At 35.1% G+C, this 21,255-nt stretch overlaps 1 protein-coding gene across 1 annotated transcript in view; it reads left to right on the top strand.

Annotated features, from left to right (window-relative positions):
* The first annotated feature begins 5,877 nt into the window (after positions 1–5,877).
* The window catches only part of LOC149556802 (calcium-dependent protein kinase 13-like), a 37,559-nt gene continuing 22,181 nt past the window's right edge, over positions 5,878–21,255 (top strand). The window contains exons 1-4 of the mRNA XM_089831345.1: positions 5,878–6,966; positions 7,417–7,540; positions 7,809–7,952; positions 8,202–8,354. Coding sequence (XP_089687471.1) covers positions 6,469–6,966; positions 7,417–7,540; positions 7,809–7,952; positions 8,202–8,354 — 919 coding nt within the window. The 5' untranslated portion in view covers positions 5,878–6,468. The remainder of the gene's footprint in view (positions 6,967–7,416; positions 7,541–7,808; positions 7,953–8,201; positions 8,355–21,255) is intronic.

The following is a 21,255-nucleotide window of genomic DNA, read 5'->3' as shown; positions in this document are numbered from 1 at the left end:
GAAAGATTGAGATAACCAGGGCCAAAGGAACATCCAACTATTCAACCACCTATGAGAGTAAACAAAATGAAAATAAACACCAAACAACATCAAACTCAGGAGATAGAAGAAGAAATGCCTTCATATATTCATCAAATAATTTGATACATGCCCAGCTGTAAGGCCTTCTGGTTTACGTCAAACATTACAATCAAATTCAAACTTCAATGAACAAACTTCACATCTTAGCTTGCTTATGCTCCTACTGCTCTTCTACCATCTAAATTTCATACCTAAGACTCTACCAATGACCTCTTTAAATACATGTATGACCACAAGTCGACCTGTTGTAGTTAGAAAAAAAAACTCTCATATTAAATGCTAGAGTAAGCCACAAGTCGACTCATAATAGATACCTATCACTAAATTAAATGTAAAGGTAAGGTCCAACAGTAAATCACACACAAACAAATCAGAAAATGAAGAATCCAACAAAATGTTGCAACTCAACGAATTCAACAACACTCGACAACCAAAGAAACTTGACAACGCTCAGTAACCAAAGGAACTCGACAACCAAAGAATAACTTGGAAACTAAAGAAAGCTCGATGACCAAAGGATAACTAGACATCAACTGTTAACTTGATAGATATAGAGAATTCAACAACCACTACAAACTCGAAAACTACTGCAAACTTGACAGCAACTGCAAACTTGTCAACAACTAAGAAACTTAGCAATGCAAGACATTGCAACTCGACAACAGCAAGAAAGAAGGAAAATATGCAAGATAACAATGCGACCCAGGATGCTCTTGCATCAAGGTATTAGAAACTTATCAAAGGAGAAATCTGTTCAAGACTTGTTGTAAGTCTAGAGGCAATTGTTGGAATGTGATTGTGGATGGCGGTAGTACTGATAACCTAGTTGCTGAGGAGATGGTTCAAAAATTTGGTTTGAAGAAGGTGAGACATCCTTGTCCTTATAGGATCAAGAACATGCTTTGGAAGTGAGGGATTGGTGTCTTGTTGATTTTTTAGATTGGGCAGTATATTGATTTGTTGTGTGATATTGTGGACATGAATAGTTGTCACATATTATTTGGTAGACCTTGGCAATATGATTGCAGGGCAGTGCATGATTGTGTCAAGAATGTGTTTACTATTAAGAAGGGTGGTAGGAAGCATTCCCTAATTCCTTTGTATAATGAAGAACTTGGTTGGAGGAACTTGAGTTTTAGTAGGCAAGTTGAGTTGACGAATTCTCAAGGAGTTAGAGATCAATGTGGAAAGAAGACATGTTGCACACCAAAGATATATGTGAAGATGAAAGTTGCATGAAAAGAGTTACAAAAGTGGAACATAGGCAAAAGTGCACAAGTGGATAATGTGGAGGACATGTATATGAAGAACTAGTTCAAGGTTTGTGTGGTAAACCCCAAAAGATGTTCTTTTACTGTTAAAAACATCTTTTCTTCACACTTGGGGTGCTTGATGTAGGAGCATCCTAGGGTAGTCAACAATCCTATATGCATGAGAAATGAGCTCAGATTTGTGGACCTATGGTTCATGCAGTTGGGGATGTGTTCGGGGCACATTGGGGAACCTTGTCCTAAGTACGCATAAAGTTTGGAGTGATTTTCTTGGAGTTAGAGCCTCTTTAGTGGTTATTGGTAACATGTTCTTGATTTCCAGGATAGACTTTGGAGATTGTATTTGCGAGCTTCAATTCGAGGGAGTTGGCATGTGTGCTCTTGGATTTGGATCATTGGATGACATGTGGACCTATTCCTAAGAACATGTACTCTTATCTGGTCTTATGAGCTAGTTATGATTGCAAAGTTGGGGCTTGTCCTAAGTATTTAGTTATTTCATGTATTTAATATCTATTGCCAAGCGAACTTGTGGCTTGAGAGTTTATTTAATGTAACTTGCTAGTTCGACTTGTGGCTTGGTTTAGTATAAGTAGAGAATCTTATGATGTCTATAATCATTTAGTTCAACATGGAGTAGCTGAGAGGAGTGAGGTTTAGCAAAGCTATTAACTAAGCAATGGCTTGGAAAACAAGAAGTTTTCTTAGTGTCTTGCGAGCACAAGTTTAGATTCTTCTTGGGGTTTTCTACTAGATTGTGGATTTGGGCTAGCTAAAGGTTGGATCTTGCGTGATCTTGTAGAACTGTTATTGTAATTGCTTATGTATTTGGTCATAACCTAGAAGGCCTTACAACTAGGCATGTTGGATGTCAATCCATTGATTCTACTATGAGAATTGGCATTATTTTGGATCTAAATCTTTGTCTTATTATTTATATTTTGTTGTGTGGTTAATTACTTGGGGGCCAGGACATCTCCTTTGGGGATCCTCCTCCCTTGTATTACATCAATATTCTTGTCGGAGGCCCACTAGTTTAAGCCACATTATCACCTCTTTCAATTTTTCCGTTGTAGGATTAAAATTTGGGGACCAATCAATAAAATATAAACCCTTTCCTTCCAAAACAAAAGACTCACTATTAAAAATCCAATCCTTATCATGGGCGACTGAGAAGATGACCAAAAAGAAACCATTGGACAATGTTTTGATCGTGCAATCTTTTCCTAAATGACTTTCACACCATGTCCTAATTTTGTTGAAAGAGGGACACAACCCCACCCATTTGAAAAAGGATGCACAAGCTTTCAAAAAGTTTACTGATTCATCCGATTCCATATTGTCAATCAACACTATTATCACTAGTTCATGCACCACATTCAAATTTTGAATTGGTTGAGCCTCCTTGCTAAGTTTCATTGGCTTAGGGCACCAAAACTTCTTTTCAATATGTGAAAAATTAGTCTTCACATGTGTTTCCTGTAGAAGAGGAAAAAAAAAAAAACTTGAAAAACCCCATTTGCGATTTCAAGCCGCTCCTTCCTTCTATCCTCATTCTCCCTCCATCCTTTGCTTGATATTTCCACTCTTCTCTACCATTTGAATATAGATGGTTGCGTCTGCTAAAGGGTCATCGCACACACAAGCTGCGGCTATAATTCAATCCCCCATGTCTTCGAAAGCTATAGTTTTTCTCCCTCGTATATCTGCATTCTCGCTCCCCCTCCATTTTTTAGTATTTAAAATCTATTATTTGATATTAAATATATTTGATTAAAGATTAATAATATTATACTATTATATATAATTTAATAATATTATAATATAATTTAATAAAGATTAATGATATTATATTATTATATTTAATATCTTTTATATTGTGTTACTTCTAGTGTATAGATGAAATATATCAAAAATATTTATTTTAAACACTTATTTTCATTAAATTTTCTTGATATAATAGACACCTAAGGATACATCACTACATATTTATTTTATTTTATCTATTAGCCATATCTTCTTTTAATCTTAAATGGATCTAATTGTCATATTTTCCTTATCTCAAATGCATTAGTTGAAAGATTTCAGATATTTGATATGCTCTCAAATATATAGCGTAATAACAACATTAAGACAAACATTTGAACCACATTGTTTACAAACAAATCTATAATATAACAAGGGGCGCATGCGCCAAAGTTCTTGCCTTTATGATTTTATGGTTGATTGAAGTAGATTTTGGTTAAAATATAATGTATTTAATTTAATAAAATAAAAAATAAATAGTAATGAAAAATATAACATTATAGTGTTAAATAAATTAAATTACAAGTATAATTAGTATATTATTAAATTATATAACTGCAATGATGTATATTAATTAAAATAGTAAAAAAATATATAAATAAACATTATAGTATCATGCTAAATTAAAATTAGATGACATCCTAAAGAACATTTATCATACCAAAGATATTTATCAACTAATTATACATGAGATATAGATAAAATTGTATAATTTTTAAAAAAGAGAGTTAAATTGATTAATTTCAATTATTAAATTGTTTGATATACCTTGTTCAAGTGATAAATTCATCCAATTGCAGAAGCTGGACAATATTCTTAAGGTTAAATATAATGCATAAAAAAAAAACCATAAATTAATTTAAAAATAACATTTATGCTTTAAAAAAATCAAACACACTTATAATAAATAAAGTTGATAATATACCAAGCGAAATAATTTGAACTTTGTTAAAATTGATACAAAATTAATATTATGTATTTTAAAATATAAATTAAAAATATCAATATAGTAAAAATTATATATGTTAAATAAATTTATAAGCTAATAAAATTATATATATAAATAAAAAATAAAACAAAATGTATTAAAAGTATTGGTTTAGATATGTAAAAATAAAAATAATTAAATTCTAATTTAAACTTATATACAAATTAAAATTAAAATAGATATGAAATTAAACTATATAAAAAATAATTTTTGAAAATTGACAATTTTAAAAAGTTAAAATGTCTATATTTGATTAAAATATCTATATTTGAATAACATTTTACAAATTACAAAGATAAATATCAATTAAAACTAATTGTCTTTTAAAAAAAAAAAGTTTATCCATTTGTCACAAATGTGGAATAGATAAAATTGAAATTAATGCATTCATTAATAGAGGTGTTAGAAAAATGCTTATTAAAAAAAAAGTTTATCCACTTGTCACAAGAAAAGATAAGGTTGCAATTAATGCTTGCATTAATAGAGGTGTTGAAAAAAATAGTTGTATATTTTATGAAGAAAATTGAATTTTTTCATTGTCTTTTTCATCATGAACCAATAAAGTTTTAAAAAAGTTGTATTTTTCAATTTAAAAAAAAATGCAAATTAATAAACTTTTTGCAAACATTGGTATATCAATGAAATTTTTAGATTATAGAACTAATATGGAACTTGGTGATTCCATTAGTTTCCTACCAAAGGCAGGAACTAAAAAAATTTGCACCTTCTATATTGACAACTTAAAATATGTGCAATGAGGAAAGTTATCCATACCAATATTTGAATTATAGAACTTGAAGAAGTGATGAAGCATTTGGAGTATCACATTATATGTTTAAACATGTTATGCATGCTACTAGAGAACCATAAGTAGTTGGAAAAACTCCCTCAATGATTTGATGAATAAATATGATGTAATAAATAAGAAATAGAATATAACTATTTAATTTTAATACATAATTTATAAAAATTTAATAATAATTTACATATCTTTTAGAATTGAATTATTTCTTTTTTGTGGTTATTTTCTTTAATATTTTTTTTGATGTAAAATATAATTATTAATTTAATATTAAAATATATATTTAAGTTTTAAATATATTTAAACTAAATGATAAATTATTTAAATATAAAATATTCATAATAATAAATGATATAATTTACAAATTGTAACACTTATCAATTATACATATTACAAACACTATTATAAAATATAATTAAAAAATAATATTTCTTAATTTATTTTTACAAAAGTAAAATAATAGTAATAATTTGACTACATTTATTAAAAAATCAAAGTTTAAAAAAAATTAGAAATTCAAATACAAAGATATAACATATTGAAATTATATTGTTAGTAAGAATTAATATTGATTAGATATGTTGTGTGAGGTGGAAGATAAAATGATTTTAAAAAAATCTTATGAAGAAATGTGGAAAAGATAAAGTTGTAATTAATGTATTTATTAACGAAGTTAGAAAATATTTGTATTTTTGTATAAGAAAATTAATTTTCTCCCCCACAAAAAATAATAGTATGAACCAATAGAATGGATGAAAAATGTGATTTATAAAATAATGAAAAATTAGAAAATGATATAAACATTTGAAATTTTATATAATGTTTTAAATTCTTTGATTTGATTGGTCAGTGCTAATGCATATTAGAAGTGACATGAATGCATTCCTAGGCAGGAACTAATAAACCCAAAGAACGCACCTCGGAGTGTGGACGGGTTTTGCGATAAAATTGAGATCCCAAAAATTAAAACACGTTCCGTGATTGCTTCTCTATGACGATAGGATGGACAAATACAAAATTATTTCGAAATCTACAAGGAGGTATAGTCAATCTGATGTAAATGGCGACTGATTTTCAAAGTCCAATCGAATGTTCGCCCATTTGTCGTAATCCGGATTGGAACCCATCTAGTGAGCTCACATTTCGTTGAATATTTCAATCAGAAATCTATCAATGCGCCCACTTTATGGCTCTGCAAATTTGTGTTCTCGAAAGACCAAGTTACTAAATTTTGTGGGTCGTTGTTCAATGCGAATTTGAAGCCGCTCGCTCAAATTTTGTATAATATCTGTTGACATGGGCTACTGCCGTGGTCTTTTATTGGGTATCTGCTTTAACTTCAGTTTCAATTGAAATGGAGATGTACTAGGAGAGTAGTTTGGGAATGGGCGGCAGGGCGGCTCCTGTGTAGCTATTATTTTTCGTATTTTTCTCCGAGCTTGCCAGATTCGAACCCGTTATCTGCTGGCGTAACAACCCAATTTTGTTACAGGACGCCCCAGTTCTGCTTTTTATGAAACATGGGTAATTGCTGCACATCTGGGGGTGATAAGAACACTAATAAGAACAGGAAGAAGAAGAAGGATATCAAACCTTCGATTAATGGTCGCAAGGATAACAACAATAGGCCAATTTCTGTGTTAAAAGGGTGCTTGCAGCAGAGCATTGAGGAGAAATATGAATTGGGCAAAGTGCTTGGTCAAGGGGAATTTGGAATCACCTACTTTTGTACAGATAAAGATACTCAGGAATTACTCGCCTGTAAATCCATCTCCAAAAGCAAGTTGAAGAGTAAGGTCGATATTGAAGATGTACGAAGAGAAGTGGCGATCATGAAACATTTGCCCAAGCATTCCAACATTGTTTGTTTAAAGACAACTTGTGAAGATGACAAGGATGTTCATTTGGTCATGGAGCTCTGTGAGGGCGGGGAGCTCTTTGACCGGATTGTTGCCAGAGGACATTATACTGAGCGTGATGCTGCTTTACTAACACGAACAATTGTCGAAGTTGTGCAGGTAAATTCGCTTTACCTTGCCGAAAAACTAGGCCAGTCAATTCTCTTTGGGGCATTTATTGAATTTTGATATTAATAAATGTTTTTTGATTCTTGTATCGTGGTTGATATGTTCTTGCATTTCCTTCAATTTATTTTCACAAATTCTATTTAAAATTGAAGTTTTGCCTGCTGTTCATGTTCTTAGCAAATTTAAATGTTTATTTGTTTGTTTGATACAAACAAAATTAACCCAAACTAATACGTAATGGGCTTGAAATCAGAACAATCTTTTCCACTTAGACAGGTGAGGGGAATATTGTGGAGATATATACGCCCTTTGCTTCTCAGAGGGCGATGATCTCAATTTCGATTTTGCTGGCCTTCACATCTTGTGATAGAACACATGTTCAGAGATAATGATTTTATTTTTTATAACTCATTACTATAATAGTTTGGTTTTTGACTGCAGCTCTGCCACCAACATGGTGTGATCCACAGGGACCTTAAACCAGAGAATTTCCTGTTTGCAAACGCAAAAGAGAATGCACCTCTGAAGGCCATTGATTTTGGATTGTCTGTTTTTTTCAAGCCTGGTAATTTAGTGCCCTAGATACTTGGATGCACAACCTTTGTTCATGCAATAATGTTTACAGCGGCTACCATAGGAGTGCCGCATCTTTTCTTGTTTGTATGATCACTGTATAATATTTAATTATTGAAGTTCCAGTCTTTTCACAAGCCTTCAGATATAGTTTACACAGTGGAAGGTTTCTTGCTTTGCTACGAAATTTTAATTTTCAATCACCTTTGCTCGATAAGTTGCATAAGCTAGTGTGGTGTTTTGCTTTTTCTTTGTTTCAGGAGATAGATTTTCTGAGCTAGTTGGCAGTCCATACTACATGGCACCAGAGGTGCTAAAGCGAAATTATGGTCCCGAGGTAGATGTGTGGAGTGCTGGTGTCATTTTGTACATTTTGTTGTGTGGGGTGCCACCATTTTATGATGGTATGCGTTCTTGGAAATGATTGAACACAGCTTGACACATGTATCATCTGAATCTTATTGGGAAATGACAATGTTCCTTTCCTCTCCATTTCTGTTTTTAAATTTTTTTATAATTGGGCATTTTGATTATAAAATTAAAGCCTTATCTTGATTGATCAGTCTTACCATGTGGCTTAGTTCATTTTTGTCTTCTAAACTCTTTAAGTAGCGTGAATTTGAATTTGAAGGTTCTTAATTGCTTATTTGCAGAAACAGAGACAGGCGTTGCTCATGCCATCATTCGTGGGAATCCAGACTTTAAAAGAGATCCATGGCCACAAGTTTCCGAAAATGCAAAAAATTTGGTACGGCGGATGCTAGAGCCTGATCCAAAATCTCGGTTAACTGCTCAGCAAGTACTTGGTATGCTTAAAGTCTCGGACAAACTTAGCTAGGTCATTGTTCAATATTTTTGCATATGAATAGATTAGTTTCCAAGGCCTTAAGATCTATGCATTTTCACAGTTTTTGTTCAAATGGCTAAGCGAGTTCTTGGTTTATTTCAGTTTACAAGTTTTTTCGACGTCTTGTTTTAGATTGTATATCTACTTTTTTGTAAGGGTTTATGAGCTATATGGTTAAAGAACAAGTCAGAGTGTGACTCTATGTAAGCATTTAGACATAACTTTACCTTATGTATAATAAGGCATAATAACTGTTATGCATAATAATTGGTCTGCAATCTATCCATTTTCTTCTTTAGCTTTCTCATCTTGATTATGGATCACAGGGTGAGATCCGAAACATGGTGCAAAAAAGAGCACACAATATCCCAGAAATAACTATGGGCAAAAGTGTTATTGGTTCAGCTGAATAAGGATGTGTTTGGGCTTGAAAAGGGTGCATAGCAAGAAAGTGGTACCACTTGTTTGCTTGTAAGATACTTAGCTTTTTTCTTAATTTTGAGATGGGGGGTTTCATTTCTGAGACGTATTTAGATGACTATTTAGTATATATTTAAATTTTAAAATATAAATAGATTTAAAAAAACTTAACAAACTAAAAAATTCTGAAATGTTAAATTTTAATTAGTTAATAGGCTCTTTCAAACTTTTGGCATGGGGGATGTGATTTCTAAGGCAGATTTTTTTCGCAGAAGTTTTTGATATGAACAGCAGCAAAAAAAACAGGTGCTGGCCCGAGGTACAAATTAACAGCAGATTAGAAACCAATTAAGAGCCTATTAACTACAACTAGAGAAACTGAGAAGTTGAAGAAGATATACAACATCCAGTGTTAAAATATGATAGTGTTGGTCATTATGAAAGGATGAATCTGATAACTGTGTATGCAAGCATGTATACCAGTTCACCATGTGAACTGATATACATGCATGCACACACAAATATATATGATCTATGTAACTATCCTTTCCATCAGTGATCTGACTGTGCATATTTTGCCAAGTATGAAATCTGCAATTATCTCTTGGAATCATGCATTACCTTGCAAATCGATCAAGCATTGATAGAGTATATAATCATTGCTTTATAGAGATTGATTATGATTTGTTATCCAAACTAACACTAATAAGATTGGTGTCAAAATTAGTTAACTGCTAACACTCGATTAGGATCGGGGCTTTTGGAAACAATTCCTATTGAATCGTCATGTCTCTTTATACCAATCAGACATGACTGCCCTTTGGTAGGGTTATATGGATAGAATCGCAAGAGATAGGGACCATTGAAAATCATAAACAGTACAATCTCTGCCATCAAACTTCAGAAGAAAGCAAAATATAATCTTCAGAATTCATATCTCAAATCTGAACATAAATTTAATTTAGTGCATACACAATTTAGATTGCTGATACCTACACAATAAGACAATCAAGATCAGTAATCTGGAAGTTGATTAAATTACAGTCTGCTACTGAGTTTACCAGTACATTTACATGGTATCAGAGCCAAGTTAGTAAGATCAAAGGTAAACTTGAGAAATCAGACTACCTACTCTGATAAAGTACTGTCTTACTTCCATCACTCGGATTGACAAATCCAATCAGATTTGAGGATTGCCTTGAGGGTGCCAACAACTTCATAGCATGGAAATTGAGAATCATGATGATATTAGATGAGAACAAAGTAGATTCATATGTGAAAGATAAAAGGACAGAACTTGAGGATGAGCCAGAAAAATCCTAATGGATTGAAAATAACAAGAAAGCTATGAAATTGATAGTGGATTCTGTGAGAGACCACATAGTACCCATATTGGCAAATTAGACGACTGCATACCTCATGTTAAAATCTCTAGAGAACACCTTTGAGATAAATAATACAGGCAGAACCCTTGCACTCAAAACACAGTTGAATCACATAAGTATGAATAGAGGAGAATCTGTGAATGCCTTCTTCATGAGAATAATAGAATTAAGGGATCAACTATCAAACATTGGGTATGAGATAGAAAGCAAAGAATTATCCCTAATAGCTCTAAGCAGACTATCCAACTCATGGGAATCATTCAAACAAGGTATATGTGCAAGGTCAAAACTCCCAAAGTTAGATTGCCTAAGATCCATCTGTCTACAAGAAGAAGCTAGATAGTTACCAAAAGTAATCAAACAAAAATCTATAAATGAAGACCTTGACATTTTGAATTTCAACCATCATAAGAAAAGGAAGAAGAAGAACTTCAAAAGGAAGAAAATTTGTCATGGAAAAGGCAAGCAAAAGAGAGATGCTTCATAAGTCTAGTGTTTTGGATGTGATGAATATGGACATTATGCTGTCAAATGCCTTGACATACTTAAGAAACAAGCATCCTATGCTAAATTTAGGAAAACAAATACAAAAGAGGATCTTGAGAAGTTCCCATTCTATTAAGCACTATTAAATCATGTATCAAATAAAGTCAATACTTGGGTGATTGATAGTGGGTCATCTAGACATATCACTGGATTCAGAGAACATCTAGATACTATGGTTGAAGAAATTGAGGAAGAGGTAACCATCGGAGATGACTACGCACATCCTATAAAAGAAATGGGTACCTGTAACATCAAATTAGATTTGGGCATCACTATTCAACCTAGTAGCTACTTAGAAGATAATGGATAAAGAGTCACTTTCATAGATGGAAAAGTCTTGGCATGGCTAAAGAATGCTATTTTTAAGAAGGCTAAAGCAATAGGTATAAGACATGGATACTTATCAAACTCTGCATTGAGTCAAAACAAGCACTCATTCATGAAACCTATGACTTAATGAAATTTGGCATAGAAGATTAGGGTATATACATTTTTGAGCCCCAACATTTATGGAACAATTAGTGACAAGGCTTCCATAATGGAATATGTAAGGGGTGTGCTTTAGGGAAGAACACTAAAGGATCCTTCCAAAATAGTTTGAGAAAAACTAAAAATGTATTGGAATTAGTCCACTCAAACTTATGTGGACCTATCTCAACCCCATCTATGGGAGGGTCCCTATATTATGTAATTTTCGTGGATGATTTCTCTTGAAAGACCTGGATCTACATCTTGAAATGTAAAGAGTTAGAAGAGATTCTTAAGAAATTCAAAGAATTCAAGGCCCTAACAGAGAACTCATCTGGAAAGAAAGTTAAAACCCTAAGAATTGACAATGGAAAAGAATTCACTTAAAAAATCTTTAAAGAATTTTTTATTAATGCCAGGATTAAGAGGGAGTTCAGTATACCCTATAATCTTGAACAAAATGGAGTGGCTGAGAGGAAAAAGAACCATTGTGGAGGCTGCAAAGTCAATGATGTATGACCAAAATCTTGAAACTTCATTTTGGGTAGAAGCTTCAAGAACAATTGTCTACATACAAAATATATGTCCTCACTCACATCTTGATAATAAAATACCAGAAGAGGCCTTCACTGGGATAAAATTTTATATAAGCCATCTTAGGATATTTAGGTGTTTTATATATACATACATGTACCTAAAGAGAAAAGGGCAAAATTAGAACCTTCTGGGAGAAAAGGGAATTTTGTAAGTTATAGTGAAACTTCTAAAGGCTACAGGATATACTTACTTGAACAAGGCCAAGTAGAGCTGAGCAGAGATGTCACCTTTGAGGAAGACATTGCCTTCAAAAGTTCAAAGAGCTCAGATGATTTAGAAATTCAGGACTCAGTTGAGAACATGGAGGAAGAACGTACTTCTGAGCCTCAGAGGGAGTAACTAGAAGAAACTTCTAATGAAAACCAAACTGATCCTGAAATTTAGAGGGAGCAAAATCAAAACATTAACAAAAGGAAACAACCACTTTGGACTAGAAAGGTTTTTGAGGAAGCAAAAAACTTTGCTGCACCAAAAGGCACTTTTAGAGAGAGTAAGAGGTCTAACATATTATCAAACTACGTAGCTCTAATGAACAAGATTATAAACTCAGAACCTACTAGTGTAACTGAAGCTCTTAAACACCAATTATGGAAAGATGCTATGAAAGAAGAGTAGCAATCTATTTAAAAAAATTATGTGTGGGACATAGTACTTAGACCTGAAGGGAAATCCACTGTCTCCTCTAAATGGCTTTTCAAAATTAAACATGCTGTAGATGACAGTATAGAGAAACATAAGGCATATTTTGTTGCAAGAGGTTTCTCACAAAACGAAGGAATTGATTATGAGGAGACATTTGCACCTGTTGCTAGATATATGTCCATTAGAGCAGTTGTAGCCATTGCTCTAGCTAGGGGCTGGGAGATACATCAGATGGATGTAAAGATGACATTCTCGAATAAGACTATCAAATAGGAAGTCTATCTAGAACAACTTGACGGTTTTGTGATTCATGACGCAACATCCCATGTATGCAAATTGAAAAAATCCTTGTATGGACTCAAATAGGCTCCCAGAGCCTGGTGCGAGAGAGTTGAAAGCTACCTTACGAGACTAGGTTTCTCTAAGAATGATGTAGATTTAAATCTCTACTTTAAGATTATTAAAGGTGACATGTAAATATTTACTTCTAAATGTTAATGACTTGCTGAGTACAAGAGAAGATCACCCTATTGCTCAATGCAAGAAGGATTTGGCTTCAAAATTTGAAATGAAGGAGTTGGGTATCCTACACTATTGTGTCGGATTGGAAGTCTGGCATGAACCTTATGGTATCCTTCTAAATCAAGGAAAATATACCATTGATATTCTGAAAGATTTGGAATGCTAAACTATAGGCCTATGTCCACACCTATGGAGACAAACTTACATCAGTTGAAAGAGGCAACAATTGAATCCAGATTTGCAGATCCTACCCTCTATAGACAAATTATCGGATCTTTGATGTACTTGGTTAACACACAACTTGACATTTTCTATGCACTAAATGCCTTGAGTCAGTTTATGTGTGAACCACGTGAAATACACCTTGTTGCTGCTAAACACATTTTGAGGTGCCCATAGGGTACTATTGGATATGAGCTCAAATATAAGAATGTTGATCTAGGCTTACATGGGTACTCAGATTTAGATTGGGCCATAAGTGTGACTGATCAAAAGAGTACGTTTGGATCTTTTTGTTTGGGATCAGCCATGACCTCTTGGATAAGCAGGAAGCAATCTTCTGTAGCACAAAGTTCTACTGAAGCAGAATACATTGCAGCTGCCATGTGAGCTAGAGAAGCGGTATGGCTTCAAAAGTTGATTGTGGGATTATTTGGAAAATTCTTGAAACCTACTAGTATCCATTGTGACAATCAAAGTTGCATCAAGCTCTTAGTGAATCCTGTTTTCCATGATCGATCCAAGAATATAGAGATCCCTTATCACTACGTGAGGGATATGGTTAAAAGTAAAGCAATTTAGTTGGAATATATTTGTACAAATGATCAAACAACAGGCATCCTTACTAAGTCTCTCTCCAGAGTTAAAGTGGAGCACATTAGAAAGAAACTTGGTATGGTTGAAATGTAATTTATTGAGACTAAATCTCAAAACTTGTTCTATTTGTACTAATATATATATATATATATATATATATATATATATATATATATATATAAGATGTTTAATGTGTAAACTCTTTTGTCATATGTGTCTCTATGACTTTGTGGGCCTCCCTTGTGTATATTATTGAAAGGTGATGGTCTTTCTAATAATGTACACTTGTATTCAACATTGTAAGGTGGCAACTTTACAATGTTTACTATCATGACAAACATCATGCTGACTTGATATCTGTTGTGGATCAATTTTGTCTTTATGAGATAATCATGGTGGACATTATGTAATGTAATGTCTGTGGACATGCCATGACATGTTATGGTAGACATCATGTGATGTGGTGTCAGTGCACATACCATATCTGGGATATGCAAATATCACACTAGCTTGATATTTTGTATACTTTTTGATATCACGTGTTAGGTGATGTCTAAACCTATTTATACCTTGTTGTCTTCCCTAGCTAAGAGGGAGTGTTAAAATATGATAGTATTGGTCAGTATGAGAGGATGAATTTGATAACTATGTATGCATGCATGTATACCAGTTCACCATGTGAACTGATATACATGCACACACACGCAATCATATATATGATCTATGTAACTATCCTTTCCATCAGCAATTTGACTGTGCATATTTTGCCAAGTTTGAAATCTGCGATTATCTCTTGGATTGTGCATTACCTTGCAAAACGATTAAGCACTGATCGTGTATAGTTATTGCTTTATAGAGATCAATTATGATTTGTTATCCAAGCTAACACCGATGAGATCAGTGTTAAAATTAGTTAACTGCTAACACACGATTAGGATATGGGATTTTAGAAACAATTCATATTGAACCGTCATGTCTCCTTATACTGATCAGACATGACCACTTTTTGGTAGGGCTATACATACATCTGGATAGGATCGCAAGAGATAGGGACCACTGAAAATCATAAATAGTACTATCTCTGCCATCAAACTTCAAAAGAACGCAAAATGTAATCTTCATAATTCATATCTTAAATTTGAACATTAATTTAGTGCATACAAAATTGTGATTGTTGATGCCTGTGCAATAAGACAATCAAGATCAGTAATCTGGAGGTTGATTAAATTTAAATTACAGTTTTCTACTAAGTTTACCAGTACATTTACATCCAAAGTCTACTACTATCAGAAACAATTATCCAAAAAATAAACCACTAGCTATAGCCATATAACCAATCATTAGCTAATCTAAAACTAATATAATAAGTTTTGAATATAAAAGTTAAAACATGCCACACAGGTTGAAAATAGTAGTTGAATATAATAGTTTTGAATACCAACAACAGTTAAACAGAGTAACAGAGCTACTAGAGAAACTAAAAATGCAACCCCGTTGGGCTAGTAGATCCAACCAAAAAAGAACCACCCATAAACAACTTCATATGTCCCTCCCCAACCTCTTGGATAAGAGGATGTTAGTCCATTCCTTATTGAGGAACTTAAACAGGTCCCAATTGTCAGCTTCATCCAACATCTTCTCACTAAGCTACTTCTCTTGTATCATACAACGGGTGGAGGCAAAGGCGTGCATCACTTTTAGGAAAAACTTGCTAACATCATAAAGCTTGTTGTTCAGATTCGTGGTTTCCTCCTTTAGTTGTTTGACATCACCTTCCAAACTAGTAATTTGAAGGTTGAATTTACCTACAATTTCTCTCATTTCTTGGCAAACAAGGACATAAACCTTGGTTTTGCAAATCTTCAATTGGGTTATCCTTAGTCTGAACTTCCTCAATAGTGACTTTATCTAGATCTAACTTGGGAGGGGAGGGAGGATTGATAGAGGGGCTTGAGACATGTCTCTTTTGGGGCTTTTTGAGACCTTGTAGGACGTACCCCTTTTAAAGTCTTTTTCTGTCTTCAAACTCATCAATAAGCTCTTTGATAGCTTGTTTTCCTTTTTCTTTGGCATTCCAATTGGAGTGGCAGGGAGTTTCAACAATGTCAACCTTCGAATAAAAAATGTAGACCTTCATGGCTTTTTTTAGGTTTTGGAGCTCAAGGGTTGGGTTCTCAACTTTTTTCTTTTTAGACTTTATAGGGGATTTAGTAATAGGGGAGGCGTCAGTCAAAATAACATTTTTTAAAAGGTTTTTCACATGAAGTTTGCATCTAGACCCAGCGATAGGGAGGAGGCCTTGTTTGTGATTGGAACCAGAAGGCGACAACTTAGGTTGTTGCAGAATAATTTGCACATAAATGTTGGGAGGGGGAGCAAAGGGTCAACTGAAATTTATACAAACAAAACATTGGCTCGTGATGGAGGATGACATTATTCTTTCCCTTTACTTTTGCTTGTACAATTTCCGCAATGTTGCTTTCCATAGAGTGAAATAAAAAGGCCGGAATAGAAATATAAACCTTGTTCCTCAAATGGTTGAGGAAAGAAAGGTGATAGAAATGAATAACACCATAATGGCCTTCCAAAGTGAAAAAATTTCATATCATACACCTTTGACCAGATTTTGATAACTTTTTGTGTCTGAAGCCACTCCGCTTCTTGACTAGTTGCTTCTCAGGTGCTTGAAAGAACTTATTTAGGCTGGCTTAGTCCGAGATGTGGCTTGTGCGTTTACACTTTCTCCTCTCTATGGAGATGGCTTTCCCAATAATCTTCTCAAAGGAAATACCATTGATAGAGACTCTGTGCTCATTCTAGATTGAGATGAATTGATGAGAAACATGCTCATCATAACCAATTATACTCCCTATGAAAGGGAGAATACCCCCTCTCCATATAAGCATTACGATGGGATTGTTCTTGTATTTCTCGTCAATTTTATTAGGTTCAATTTTGTGCCTATCACCCCCATGGTCTGAGCAAAGAGCAAATGCAAAACCTTGGGCAAGAAAAGCACCCAAAAGCCAACCCAGCTAATAGAGAGCACAATGACAGAATGCTAGCATTGGCAGTGAGGAACTAAAGTGTTGATATAAATTAACATGCCCAAATTATCAATGTCCCAAGCCCTTAACCAATAGTGAGTGCATGGAGGCACATGCCATAAGTCATAATTGTTGAGGCAAAAATCAGAAAAGCCTTGCGAAAACCAAGTAAATCCAGCCTTTGACGTAGATTACCATAATCTATCTTTTTGATAAGGATAACCAATGATGATATATCCTTTATTGTGACATGTAATCACTGTAATTAGGCCAAGTAATCATAAGAAGTACAATGCCCAAAATGTGAACAAGCTAACATCTCACAATCAAGAATTTGAAATTTGAAAGGGCGATGTCCATGTGAAGATGTTTGGTGGGCCCAACAATGCCAAAGATGAGGCCAAAAACACTAGTGTGACTACACTTCATAGTGAACACAAAAGGGTTGTTACACTCTTCAAGCCTAATTAGGTGTTGAGCGGACCTTGGTAGTCAATTGATAGCGCGTCAGCATCGTAAGCCTTCTAACTGCAAACCAACAACTGCCATGGAATCAACCACTGAGTTCCCTTCTCTGTAAGTGTGCCTTTCTTGGGTCTCCCAAATCTAGAAAGGAGGCCTTTGATGTCTCTCAATATGCTATAAACAAACTTTCTAGCTAGCCTAGGACTTGCCCTTAACGACATCAATTATGACTATCAAATCCCTCTCCACTACAACTCTCCTAGTTCCAATAGAGAAAGCTACTTAAAGACCCCAAAGTAGGGCCATGCCTTCAACTTGATTAACTGTGTGGTTTTGGAGGGGGCCAACAAACGTAACTCTAACTTGACCACTGGAGTCCCTAAGAATTCCCCCCAACCTTAGTCTCTTTTTTAGCCGCACCATCAAAATTGAGCTTAATCTAGTTAGATTTGGGGAGAAGCCATTTGGTGGCCCTTCTAGCAAAAACTTTAATATTATCAAAATAATCAAACCCGTTTAAGAGGTTCCAATGCTTGGCAAACAAAATGTTAATAGCAGCTAGTGGACTACTTGGGCTCTTCAAGTTGGAGTTCGAGAGGTTCTTATAAAAAAGTTTGAGACTAAGGTGAAGCACAACATTCAAGGCTAATTCAGAGTCCCTAAAGATTCTGTTGTTTTATTCCTTCCAAATGAACCAACAAACATGGGGAGGAATTTGCCACCAAAGGAGTTGAATAAGGGGGCGTGACAAAGGAGAATGCAAATCCATGATGAATTGCTAAATGTTAGAATTTATAACCCATTGTAAGTTCACTTTAACAAAAACATGTTGCAAAACATAGAGGATACATCTATTGGCAAGGTTGAAGCCTCTCTTAGCAAGGTTGTCAAGAGTCTTTACCATGTAAATGAACTGACCAGAAGAAATTAACCTAGGTAAAAGTTGAGAATTCCAAACCTTGGTTGAGTAGATCAGATCACCCACTTCCTTGATGAAGAGAGAGTAGACAGACTTGACAGAGAAGGTTCTAAATTGTAGGGGACCAAATAACTTTGTTAGCATTATCAAATATAAGGAGTCTATTCTTTAGAAATAAATCCATCAGCTGCATGATATTCATCCTCAAATTAGGTCTACCAATCAATAGGGTAGGGAGGTCCAACCATTTGTCATGGTCCAAATAGTCAATGATCAAAGAACCAACCTAGGGGACAAGGATGTCCTTCAAGGGGTTAAACATACCAGTTTTAAGAGTAAAACTGCCCAGCCATTTATCCTCCTAGACCTTGGCGTTTTTTCCATTGCCAAGCTGCCAACTCGCTCCAAAAAGGAGGCTTCTACACTTGAGAATGTTATTCCAAGTCTTGGAGTCCTAGGGCAAGCCTCGAGTAGTAAAGAGTGCATTGAAGCTCCTCCTATTGAGGTATTTTGTCTACATAATTTTGCACCAATCAGCAACACCTAAAATAAGTTTCCAGACAACTTTGGTCATAAGGGCCTTATTCATGTTGGTTATTAGATGAATTCCAAGGCCACCCAGGTTTTTGGGGAGCCAAACTTTGTCCCAACAAACAAGAGGAAGTCTCTTCTTTTCATTATTACTAGACCATAAAACGGTGCGTTGGATCTTCTCCAGTTTGTCAGCTATCAACCTCGTAATCTTTAAAAGAGAGAAAGTAAAAAGGAACACCTATAAGAGTGGATGCAAGCAACTACAATTTTCTAAGACTACTGAGAAGTTTACCTTTCTACCCATTAAGTTCCTTTTGCGACCACTCCAAGATAGAGTACCAGAGCTCAACCTTGACATCTTTAACCATTAGAAGCAAGTCAATGTAGGAAGAGGGGAGGTTGGCAAACTGCCAACCCAAAATACTCAGAATTTTACGTAGGAGGTCCATGGTTGTGTTTAAGAAAATTCTCTTCTCATAATTGATACATTGCCCCGAGGCAACAATATATTAGATAAGGAGAGTTTTCCATTCTCTAGCCTCAATCATTGGAGAGATTCCAAAGGTGTCAACCACTAACTGCTGCAAGGTTGAGGGGGAAGGCAAGAAGCATGCTTAATGCCAAAAAGTCTACCTAAACTAACCAAGTTCATCATATTGCACCCTAAGACCTTTGCCACCATGATCAAAAGGTAACGGGACAGGTGATTTCCTTGTCTTAGCCCTTTATGAGGGGAGAATTCAATCTCGTGTTTCCCATTGACCAAACCGAGAACTTCACCATTTCCACACTCCCTTACTATGCTAACAACACCCTGGCTAAAGCCCAATATAATTAACAACTTGTATAGGAGAGCCCAATTGACTTTATCAAAGGAGATATCAAGTTTGAATGCCTTACCCGCTCCTTTACTCTGGTCCATAGAGTGGATGATTTCATGCGCTGTGATGGTCACATCAAGGATCTATCTTCTCGAGAGAAACCCCTTTTGATTTGGGTTGATAATCTTATTCAAAAGTGGTTTGATTCCAAAATTCTACCTAAACTAACCAAGTTCATCATATTGCACCCTAAGACCTTTGCCTCCATGATCAAAAGGTAACGGGACAGGTGATCTCCCTGTCTTAGCCCTTTATGAGGGGAGAATTCAATCTTGTGTTTCCCATTGACCAAATCGAGAACTTCACTGTTTCCACACTCCCTTACTATGCTAACAGCACCCTGGCTAAAGCCCAATATAATTAACACCTTGTATAGGAGAGCCCAATTGACTTTATCAAAGGAGATATCAAGTTTGAATGCCTTACCCGCTCCTTTACTCTGGTCCATAGAGTGGATGATTTCATGCGCTGTGATGGTCACATCAAGGATCTATCTTCTCGAGAGAAACCCCTTTTGATTTGGGTTGATAATCTTATTCAAAAGTGGTTTGATTCCAAAATCTTTGTAAGGATTGTGTAGAAGGTAGTACATAGACTTATGGGTCTAAAGTCATTCAGAGACTTTGGGGCATTGTGTTTAGGGACTAGGGCAATGTAGGTATCATTCAAGTGTCTCAAGAGTTTATGTGTTCTAACAAAGTCTCTAGCAGCCCTAGTACCATCATAACTAACATTGTCCCAAAAGCCTTGGAAGAGGGCTAAGAGGAAGCCATCCAAACCTAGGGACTTGTAAATAATTATAGCAAAAACTGCCACCTTCATCACCAATGACTTTGGATAGGAGGAGGTCGTTATCCTGAATAGTAATAGCTCGCGAGAGGTGGGTAAGGGGTTGGTCCCGGAGAGACGAGGCCCAATGATTGTGCTTAGCGAACAACTGAGAGAAGTAGTTTGAAGCTAGAGGGCGAAGTTTAACCAGGTTAAAGACCTCCACACCATTGTCATCCAATAAAGAATTTATCGTGTTCCTCCTTTTACTTGCTGCCGATCTTGTGAAAGAAGGCCGAGTTAAGATCTCCTTGCATGAGCCACTAAATGTGGGACCTTTATTTCCAGAAAACCTCTTCATTAGCCATATTGTTCTTCCATTTATTCCTGTAATCTTCCTCCTCTAAGTGCAGTGAGAAGTCACTCGATGCCATTTGCTATTGAAGCTCTTCAAGTTTCTCACTTAAGTCTTTTAATCTTGAAGATATCTCTAAAACTGTTTTTATTCCACCCTTTCACCTTTCCTTGATAATTTCAATCTTCTTTGTGATACATTACATAGCAGAACCCATAATTGGGGTAGACCACCTATCCTTCACCATATCCTCGAAACTCGAGTGGGAGGACCACATTATTTCATGCCTGAAGTGGTAGGGCCCGAACCCTGTCCATCCAACCATTTGAGGAGCAAAGGATTATGGTCAGAGGTAGTTCTTCTTGGTAGCACATAGAGGGAGGAGGAGGTGCCAAGGTCCCAAGAGGAGGAAATTAAAAAGCAGTCCAATCTAACTTGGATAAGGTGGAGACCTTTTCCGTTGTTGGACCATGTGAAAGGGTTGCTAATTAGCTC

This window comes from Cupressus sempervirens, chromosome 5, assembly GCF_028749045.1.
Source record: "Cupressus sempervirens isolate cs-2001-9-10 chromosome 5, ASM2874904v1, whole genome shotgun sequence".
Lineage (NCBI taxonomy): Eukaryota > Viridiplantae > Streptophyta > Pinopsida > Cupressales > Cupressaceae > Cupressus > Cupressus sempervirens.
This window is presented reverse-complemented; position numbering and strand designations above follow the sequence as displayed.